Here is a 9836-nt window from a genome sequence, read left to right on the forward strand (position 1 = left end):
TTAAATGCCTTTATCAAAACATCTCATGTACCCCATAAATATATACACCTGCTATGTACCAACAAAAAAATTTAAAAACTATATAATGAATAAACCTAAAAAAAACCCCTCAAATGTGGCATACCTTTCAGGACTTCATAAAATCCAGTAAAAGAGAGGATTCAAGCTTGATACCAGGACTAACCTCCTTATAGTTACCCACCTTAAAGTGTGAAGAAATGTTTTAGAGATTCATTAAAAGGTAAAAGGCTTGTGTTGCTTTTCAAAGCGCAAATAATTCAATTAAGTTTTCAGAAGTGGATGTCAGTGAGCAGCAGTCTGTTTGGAAAAGAGGATATAGAAAGAGGGAGGAGAGGCTAAGGGAAGGGGAGGGGTGCTAATATCCTTATTTTATGGGAAACTGACGAAGGTGTACGCTAGAAACTGAGAGTTAAGCATACCACTTAAAGTTACTAGAGTCACCAATAGAAGAACTAAAGATCAAAAGGTATAAAAATTGCCAGAAGGAAAGACAGGGCAGATTGAAGACAGTGTGAGTGAGTTAAATCCTCCTCTCTGGTAGAGGATGGTCACTTGATGATGTCTGAAGTTGATGAATTATTGAATTAGCAGTTAGGCATTTTCTTTAGATATAAGGAGGTAATGGTCAGAACGCTGCAAACAGAAATTGTTAAAGTGGTCTACTCTGGGAAGCACAGTTGGGGAGTAGGAAGTGATGGGACCTTGAATCTTTGCTTTTTATCATAAGCTCCTTTGTACTTTCTGATCATCACTATTATATTTACCATGTGCATATATATATTTTTAATTAAGAACAATTATTTGGAGACAGTTTTAAAAAGATGATCTGTATGGGAGGAAGTCCCAAGGTTAATCACCTTGACATTAGCAAGATTTAACCACATTGAAGGAGATTTCGTTTTACGTCTATTAAACAAAGTGAAAACCTAAAACTGATCAGCAGCTCATGATCCTGGAGATCAGCCAACTCACGCTTCAGTAATCCATGAATGCATCACATCACAATGGTGAATATTGGTAATATTGTTCCAGAGACATCATGGAGACATCAAAGTGTGTTCAGTAGCCTGCAGCAAAGAAGCTGAAGGAGTGTATTACCTTACAGTAAATTACCTCTCAAATGGCCCCCAAGATGTTGCTCGAAAGGATGAATAGCAGTTGACAGAAAATTCTCTCCTGTCTCAATACCCCATTTTGTTGAGATAGTGTTATTAAATCTTCTGGGTGGTTTTCTTGAGTACAGAAAATGCCATGCTTTCATGTGTTAATCAATGTGCGAGACCCTGGGCCTCCAGAAAATAAATAACTGGATCATTAAAAGGTCCTGTGGTTGGGACTAGTACAGAGAAGCTCAATGAGAGTGTGAGCTATGCGAGTTCAGGCCAGAGAATCCAGAGGATCAGACTCCCTCTGTACTGACACTTTGCTCCTGGTTAGACAGAAAATTCCAGGCTGCCTGGAGCACCAGAAAGACAAGACACTGGACCTTCAAAAACCAGCTGAACAAGCACATCCCCAGGAGTCTCTTGTATTGGGCATTGAATGCATGCCAGGCACTGTGAAAAACATTTACCATGCATTATCACTTGTTATCCTTATAAATATCCCTTTGTACGGATGAGGACTCCAAAGCTAAGATGGGAAAAAAAGGGGGTAAAGTACCTTGACCAAAGTAAGCACAACTCTTAAGTCATGGCCTGGGGTGTATCTGTGGGTATATTGTTATAAAATCGGTTTTGTGAACTGCCTAAAATTATAACAAAGAAGGGCATGAGTTAAAGCTTCAAGCGTGTATTAGAAGGTGAATTGGTTCTTAGTGAGAAAAACATCTGGAATGCTATGTAAAAACCATCAGTCAATACAGCCCTTCGGCTTGGTTTCTAAGCAGAGCTGGGGCAAAACTACTTGTTACAAAGGAAATTCGTAAGATGCTTAATTAAGGTTTCTGAAATTCAAACTCTGAGCACACACTGAAGCTCAAGAGTGGTTAAGTGTTTCGCTCTGAAATTCAGCCTACCAGCCAATCTGACTCCAAGGCCCATCTCCTTTTGTTTGCACCAAAATGAGGACAACAAACCTGCTCTTCTCGCCTGGTAATAGCACATTCTGGAAATCCCCTTAAATCAGCTTATATAGATATAACTCATACTGGTTAATGGTTGCATAATAATCCTCAGAATGGCTGCACTGCCAATGTATCAGTCACTCCTCACCTGATGCATACTTGCTTTGTGCCCTAATTTGCCCAATATGAGTGTTTCTGTGATAAACATACTTGTACATATTTCATCACCTCCTGGGGTTCTTATTTCTCCAGGACTGACTACCATTCCATCCCTGCCCCATATACAAATCTGTCTCCGTCAACTCTTCACTTTATAAGGACCCAAAGGACCGTTTGCTGAGTTTGTTGTATTGACTCAGGACAACTTAGTAATCATTGTTATCATTTATTAAACAACAGGGACACATCCAAACGCTTTCCAATTCTCTCTAAATAACAGCCTAACGCTGACGTTTTTGTTGGCCTGTATCTCATAATTATTTTTATTTAGAGGAATTTGGTAGTGGCGGGCTTGGGGTGGGAGGTGGCGTGTGGACGGTGTGAATTGACAGAAACAATTTCCCTACACCAAAATACAGGTATGTTTTCATTCTCTATGCCCCTGAGCACCCTCCCTGCAGCTATGCAACGCGCAATTCACGGGAAGAGGCTTCTTCACATAGACTCGTTTTTGGTGTTTTGATTTACTTTTGTGTATAGAGTTGATCTGTCCCTCTTCCCATTGGTGTCCTCCCCCCCACCCAACCCTAGTCCTCTTCCTTCTTCCTTCTTTTCTTCTCTTCTCCTCTGCTCTCTGAACTGCATCCCCACTCCTTCTGATTTCTCCCTCCTGAAAGGAAAAAGGAGATGGGCCACATGAAATAGCAGAGCAGTGCCTACCCCACTCTTTGAAGTTCTCTGCATCTGAACCTCTCTCTCTTTTGAAAGCTCCACTGAGAAATGATCAGAGAGTGAAGTCCAAACCCAAGCACACAAAGTCGTTGTTGTCCCATTTTAAACCAACTCCCATGCACGTAAAGCTAGGAGCATTGAGAGCAGAGTCTGAGTGAGGACATTGAGGCTGGTGATGAAAAGCCTTGGCGAGAAGTTTGGACATGTTTGGACATGCAAGGCCTTAGAGAGGAGTCCTGTTCACTGTCCAGTCCTTCTGAATCTATTTTGCTGGCTTGTGCTCCCCACCCTTCTTTTTTTTATTATGATACTTTAAGTTTTAGGGTACATGTGCACAATGTGCAGGTTTGTTACATATGTATCCATGTGCCATGTTGGTGTGCTGCACCCATTAACTCGTCATTTAGCATTAGGTATATCTCCTAATGCTGTCCCTCCCCCCTCCCCCCACCCCACAACAGTCCCCGGAGTGTGATGTTCCCCTTCCTGTGTCCATGTGTTCTCATTGTTCAATTCCCACCTATGAGTGAGAACATGCGGTGTTTGGTTTTCTGTCCTTGCGATAGTTTACTGAGAATGATGGTTTCCAGTTTCATCCATGTCCCTACAAAGGACATGAACTCATCGTTTCTGATGGCTGCATAGGATTCCATGGTGTATATGTGCCACATTTTCTTCATCCAGTCTGTCATTGATGGACATTTGGGTTGGTTCCTCCCCACCCAACTTCTAAGTGTCAGAGTATCTCAGGGAGTGGCCCTGCACCTTCTTCTCCTGGCTATACTCTCTCTAGGTGATCCTACTCAGCTTTGTGGCTTTAGACCCTAACTGTGTCCTGTTGTCTCAACAGTTCTGTTTCTCCAGCCTCTATGGATGACAAGCAGACTTCGGTAACTAAACCTGTGCAAATAGGAGCTCTTGACACACACCCCCATCTGTCTCTCTCCCTTCTCCAAATCTACCATGCCCACTCTCTGTCTTTCCTACGACCGTACACAGACCTCTGAGACTGCCTCTAATCCACTCGCAAGTGCTGTCTCTTCCACTTCCAAAATACCATGTGAATCCACGCACTAGTCTCCACATTGATGCTTCCATTCTGGGCCAAGCCCCTGCTGTCTCTGGACTGGACTACTGCAAGAGCCTCCTAACTGGTCTCCCTGCTTTCCTTTGTGCCCTGCCCACTTGTGATATTGCCCACACAGAGCAGCTAGAGAGAAACCACTGAATAAGCATTAGATTATGCTACTACCTGCTTCAATCCTTTCTCTGGCTCTCCTGAGCTCTCTGAAGAAGAACCAGACTCTTCATCATGGCACCACCCACCACTGCACCTTCCTCCCTTTCCTTCCTCTATCCCCTCTCACACTGGGCTCCACGCAACATTGGCATCCTTTCTGCCCCCACCCCCACCCCCAGCACCCTCTCTTTTCTGCCACAGGGCCAGGGGAATTGCCGTTCCCTCTGCTGGGCAGGTTTCCCCCCTGGTTCCCTGAAAGACTGGTGGCTTATCATTGTCCTCAGAAAGGCCTTCCCTGAGCTTCATGTCTCCCATTTTGCCACTTTTCCGGGGTTCTAGGCAATACGTACCAAATCACCTTGTTTATGTCCCCGAGAGCATTCATAGCAACCTTTAACTGTTTTCATATTCCCTGATCTGTCTATTGTCTGTCTCCCCACTAGAAAATAAGCTCCCTGAGTTCAGGGACGGTCTGGCTGGCAGAATACTTGGTACATAGAAGACCCTCCGGGAATATTCGTTGAATCACTGAATAAATAAAATCAACAGCACTTCCTCCCACGGGAAAGGAAACTTCCCCTCCCTCCACCGAGGCTCCACAGGGCTCTTTATTTTTGCCCCTGTCACAGTGTGTAGTGGTCAGAACACATTCCATTTGCAGGTGGCAGAAACTGACCACAACGTGGTCGAGATGGAAACTCGACTCCATGGAAGCCCCTGAGAAAGGACCTGGGGAGCAGTCCCAGCTGTGTCCTTGTCACTTTGGTAGCCCTGTTCCTGGTGCTAGAGGTTCAGGATCCTAGGAATTGTTTTCAGGGTTGGGGATTTGCTAGCCATGGCATGACTTCCCTGAACTTCCTTCTCCTGCTGTTTCACCGATTTCTGTTGGCCCTGTGTACTGGAAGGCAACGCCAGAGACAGAGATCTTGCTGAGTCCTGGTCCTCGACTTGGTCTTCCTTGTCATTTCTGTTTCCTAACAATGGGCCGAGAAGCTCTTCTCATCCTCGCCACATCCCCCACCCCTCTGCGAGCATGGCTTCCCCCTTGGCCTCTGCCTTCTCAGGTCCCTCTTGGACACCAACCTGGAAACGGTGAGGCACAGCTTCATCTTCTCCCTGCCTGCGAGCAACCTAGACCCCCAGGAGATGGCTCTTAACAGCGGTGACAGTGATCACCTTGGTCAGGCATGCGCTGTACAGCAGGCTTTTCCTAGGTCTCTGTCCCTTGCCTTTGCTGGCACTAGCCCTGCCTAGAGGCAGAGAGCTGGACTTTGCAAGCTGGAGAGGTACATGTCTGTGTGTCTGTTTCTCAGCCACCTTGGTTGGGATGCTTTCCAGCCAGCGATGAAGGGTTCTCACTGCCTCGCACCCCACAGTGACTCAGTCACTTCCTCAGGTTCACGGTTGTTCTATCATGTATGACTGCCAAGATCCAGCCATCACTGCAACCACAGAAAACAGCTTTACTTACCCAAAGAAGGCAGAGGAGGAGAGGATGAGAGAATATGTGCTGGGCAGGTGAAATTCCATGGCCACCATCGTCCAATCACATAGCACTTATAGTCCTCTGCTGACACTTCTGTTTTCTGTGGGGGCAGGCTGAGCTTTAGCAGAGTGAAGACATCCTGAGGGAAGGCACTATGGTTTTCTCTTTTTAAATATCTGGCCCCACTGGCTCACGGTAAACATGAGACCCCTATTTATGGAATGAAAAGGGATAGAGGGAAGGATGGTTCAGACTCTTTTTGAATTGGTCACATCTGACTTTCTTCCTTGTGTTCTATCAGCTCTGTCTTGGTTTTGTACGCGCGTGTACATGTAAATGTGCACTTATACATGCACATTGATGTTTAATTTGTACTCATTCTAAAGTTCTGATCATACTGCTTCCCTCCTTGAACATGCTGAGTGGTCCCCGTGACCCTGGGTATACAGTCGAAGCACCTTAGCTTGGCTCTCAGGGCCCCACACCTTCCAGCCCTGTCTGCTACCATGTGCTCTTGGAGACCATGACCTCTGTCCCTGCCAGATTATTAGGCATGGCCAGAAGCGACCAATCATGTGCTCTCATGACAAAGGGCCTTGGGCACAGACTGATCCCTCTGCCTGGAGTGCCTTCCTTTCTGCCTTGACATGGTGGACTGCTCCTCATGTTTCAGAGCCCACCTCGGGGGTTCTATCTTTGGTGCAGCCTCACTTAATTGCTACTAAGAAGAGTTAGTGGCTGGTCCTCCTTTCTGGAGGAAGTGGGACTGTAGCTTCTGTTACACTCAACTCTCATGGTTGCTCCCTTGTCTATACCCCCAGCATTTGGCTGTGTGTGGCCTCTCTGCTCTCACCACACACACACTGCTCACCTCTTCTCACCCTGCTCCACACCTCCAACACATCAACACTCCCTGCTCACTTACCACATTGCGGGCCCCTTAGCCCCCAGTACCAAGTACCTGATAAGCTTTCCATAAATATTAGCTGCTGAACTGGGACCAGGCACTTTATTCTAGAGAGAGAGCTCAGGTTTTGTTTTGGTTTATCCTTTGAACCTGGTCCAGGTTGGGAACCTCAGCGCCTTGAGAGCAGAGCCAAGAATAAACAAGTGCCTGGCTCTGGACCAGGCCCTGTTCCCAGTCCTGGGTTGGGCTTTCCTCCCCTTATCATTGAGGACAGTACTAGAGACAGGGTGCTCTTGATTCCCCCACTTCCAGACCACATGTACTGAGGCCTTGAGTGTATCCTCAAGGCCACCCCACCCTCTCCTGCAAGGTACTTGATTCAATCATTTAAACGTTCCATTATGTGGAGAGAGGATAAAAATAACGCTCCCTTCCGAATCGAACCCTTATCCCTTCGGTCTACAGCGGAGCCCTTTCCCTGGCGTCCTTTTCATAAATATCCAGGGGACCCGAGAGGCTGAGCACTCTCGCTCCCGCTCCCGCTCCCGCTCCCGCCCCTGCTCCCGCTCCCGCCCCCGTCATCTCCCACCGCCCGCAGCCCCGCAGCCCCGCAGCCCCGCAGCAGCCACAGGGGGAACCAAAGAGACAGAAGCCTTCCCAGCTGCCCGGACGACAGACGCCAACACCCCCCGCCCCCCACCACACGCCGCCCGCCCGCCCGCACCCCGCACCCTGCGCGCTAGCCCACGACCGAGCGGCGGCGGCAACAGCAGCTGGCTGCAGGCTGCGGCGACTCGCACCGGCGCGCTCCTGGCAGCACTTGCCATCCCAGGTGACTTGAACTCGCCAGTTCGGATCCCCTGCGCCAGCTCCCGCTCGCGCATCGGGTCTGGGTTCCGGCACCCACCCGCCCTCCTGCCCTCCCCCGCCTCTCCGTCCCCCAGCTCGCGGGAAGGGAGGTCGCGGCAGCGGCCCGGCGGCAGCGGCGACCGTGGCGACAGCAGCGACAGTGGCGGCGGCGGTGGCGGCAGCGGCTGCGGCGGCGGCGGAGGCTGCGGCGGCGACCGTGGCAGAGGCAGTGGCGGAGGCCTCCGTGGCGGAGGCGGAAGCAGAGGTAGAGGCTGAGGTGGAGGCCGAGGCCTCAATAGAGGAGGCAGCATCGGAGGCCACCCCGGGGGAGGCGGAGGCCGCCCGGGTGGCAACGGTGGTGGCGGTGACGGAGGGCAGCGCGGCCGAAGCCGCCGCCGCAGCGGAGGCTGCGGGGCCCCCCTTGGGGGAGGCGGATGCGGATGCGGATGCGGATGCGGATGCGAAGCTGGCGGCCGAGGTGGCGGCCGAGGTGGCGTCTGCGGCGGCCGCCGCGGATGCAGATGAGGATGATGAGATCCGCGGGGGCTATGAGGGGAACCCAGATTTTCCGATGGCCTCCCTGTACGTGGGCGACCTGCACCCTGAGGTGACCGAGGCGATGCTGTATGAGAAGTTCAGTCCAGCTGGGCCCATCCTCTCGATCCGCATCTGCAGGGACAAGATCACCCGCCGCTCATTGGGCTACGCGTATGTCAACTACCAGCAACCGGTGGACGCCAAGCGGGCCCTGGAGACCCTGAACTTTGATGTCATAAAGGGCAGGCCAGTGCGCATCATGTGGTCCCAGAGGGACCCGTCGCTCCGCAAGAGCGGGGTGGGCAACGTCTTCATCAAGAACCTGGGCAAGACCATCGACAACAAGGCGCTGTACAACATCTTCTCGGCGTTCGGCAACATCCTCTCCTGCAAAGTGGCCTGTGACGAGAAGGGGCCCAAGGGCTACGGGTTCGTGCACTTCCAAAAGCAGGAATCTGCGGAGCGGGCCATCGATGTGATGAATGGCATGTTCCTGAACTACCGCAAAATTTTCGTCGGGAGATTCAAGTCGCATAAAGAACGAGAGGCCGAAAGGGGAGCCTGGGCCAGGCAGTCCACTAGTGCTGACGTCAAGGATTTCGAGGAAGACACCGACGAGGAGGCCACCTTGCGATGAAGACATCCCAGGAGCTAGCCAGCCAGCAGAGCCGAACCTTGGCTCGCACCCGGTTTACAACCCCCCACCCCCAGCCCTCCCCCGCCAACCCACCAGCAGTGTATTTATTGTATTGGGAGTGCAGGTCTCTCTCTCCCTCTCTCCCCCTCTCTCTCCCCCCCCTTCCTATTTCCTCCCTCCACCTCTCCTCTCCTTCCCGTCCTCTCCCCCGCCCACCCCCACCAAGGGCGTTGTGAATAATCTTACTAATCTGTGCCATTTGTAGCTTAAAGGCTGCCTCTTCTCCCTGTGGTTTGGTTTAAAAAGCATTTTCATTCTCTCTTTGTTTACTGCACAGGTGATACAATTTCATGGTAGAACCATCAGAAAGGAGAAGGATATCAGATGAGGGAAGAAACAAGAGAGTAATTGCTCCCCTGGTCCTACTCCCACAGAGAGAACCACTTTTACCTTTTTGGTGTGCTGCTTTTCCAGGCTCTCTTCTCTCCCTCTCTCTCCTGTGCTCACCCCCACCCCGCCTTCCCTTTTAACACACTGTTATAGAATGGTTCACGTATGTGGTGTTTCTTAACCTGCTTTTTCAGCAACTAAAACCAAACAAAAATCAACCCATTGAACTTCTTTCCATGTTATCAACAGGCTTATGAAACGTCATCTTCAGTGCCTGCAGAGTGCTCCAGTGTATCCGTGGACCTTAACATTTCTGTAATCATTCCCGCATTGTTGGACATTCAGGTGGTGCCTAGTTGTTTCCCTGTGTTTAAGACCAACATTGCGTGCTCTGTGCTTTGATGAGTGAATCCTTCCTTGTCAAGCCAAATCTTTGCTAGCATCCCGGTGGTCTCCTTAACTGTGGACTTGCAAGATCCACATATAGACATTTCAAAGACTTTTCCTGTGTGTCGCCAAAAGGCCCCCTTCATAAGCATTGTACCGATTTGCACTCGTGCCGGCCAGCGCAGCTAGTAAAGTGTATGCCCGTTTCCCCTGCATAGTCTCCTGGTCACTGTAATTGATCGTGTGTGTGCGTGCGTGCGTGTGTGCGTGTGTGTGTGTGCGTGCGTGTGTGTGTCTCTATGTGTGTGTCTTGGCCAGCTTGGCGGGCTGCAAAGGCTATTTCCCTGTCCTCGGTGGTTTTGCTGCAATCAAACACTGTTTATTACCCCCTTCCCCTGTGACCACTTCCTGTCTTTTTCCGTGTTG

General features: G+C 50.0%; 2 protein-coding genes across 8 annotated transcripts; one reads left to right on the plus strand and one right to left on the minus strand.

Moving 5' to 3' along the window:
• Positions 1 to 2490: 2490 nt before the first annotated feature.
• On the minus strand, positions 2491 to 7916 carry LOC116811798 (uncharacterized). Of its 3 annotated transcripts, XM_058441733.1 has the most exons (4): positions 7342 to 7916; positions 5689 to 5803; positions 5301 to 5348; positions 3447 to 5191 (listed from the first exon to the last, which is right to left on the minus strand). In XM_058441733.1, the coding sequence occupies exons 1-3, from the start codon at positions 7768 to 7770 to the stop codon at positions 5323 to 5325; spliced, it is 570 nt and encodes a 189-aa protein (XP_058297716.1). In that variant the 5' UTR covers positions 7771 to 7916; the 3' UTR covers positions 3447 to 5191; positions 5301 to 5322. The 3 variants fall into 3 exon arrangements, with proteins under 3 accessions (XP_058297717.1, XP_032613079.2, XP_058297716.1); XM_058441734.1 differs by lacking the exons at positions 3447 to 5191; positions 5301 to 5348 and adding an exon at positions 2491 to 2915 and having other exon boundaries at positions 7411 to 7916; XM_032757188.2 differs by lacking the exons at positions 3447 to 5191; positions 5301 to 5348 and adding an exon at positions 2491 to 2915.
• PABPC1L2B (poly(A) binding protein cytoplasmic 1 like 2B) lies at positions 7899 to 9623 on the plus strand. Of its 5 annotated transcripts, none has more exons than XM_058441738.1 (3): positions 7899 to 9090; positions 9273 to 9314; positions 9499 to 9623. In XM_058441738.1, exon 1 carries the CDS (start codon positions 8031 to 8033, stop codon positions 8631 to 8633), a length of 603 nt encoding a protein of 200 aa, XP_058297721.1. In that variant the 5' UTR covers positions 7899 to 8030; the 3' UTR covers positions 8634 to 9090; positions 9273 to 9314; positions 9499 to 9623. The 5 variants fall into 5 exon arrangements, with proteins under 5 accessions (XP_058297721.1, XP_058297719.1, XP_058297720.1 ...); XM_058441736.1 differs by having other exon boundaries at positions 7899 to 8685; positions 8971 to 9090; positions 9273 to 9623; XM_058441737.1 differs by having other exon boundaries at positions 7899 to 9314.
• Positions 9624 to 9836: the final 213 nt, after the last annotated feature.

This window comes from Hylobates moloch, unplaced genomic scaffold (assembly GCF_009828535.3).
Source record: "Hylobates moloch isolate HMO894 unplaced genomic scaffold, HMol_V3 SCAFFOLD_7, whole genome shotgun sequence".
NCBI lineage: Eukaryota > Metazoa > Chordata > Mammalia > Primates > Hylobatidae > Hylobates > Hylobates moloch.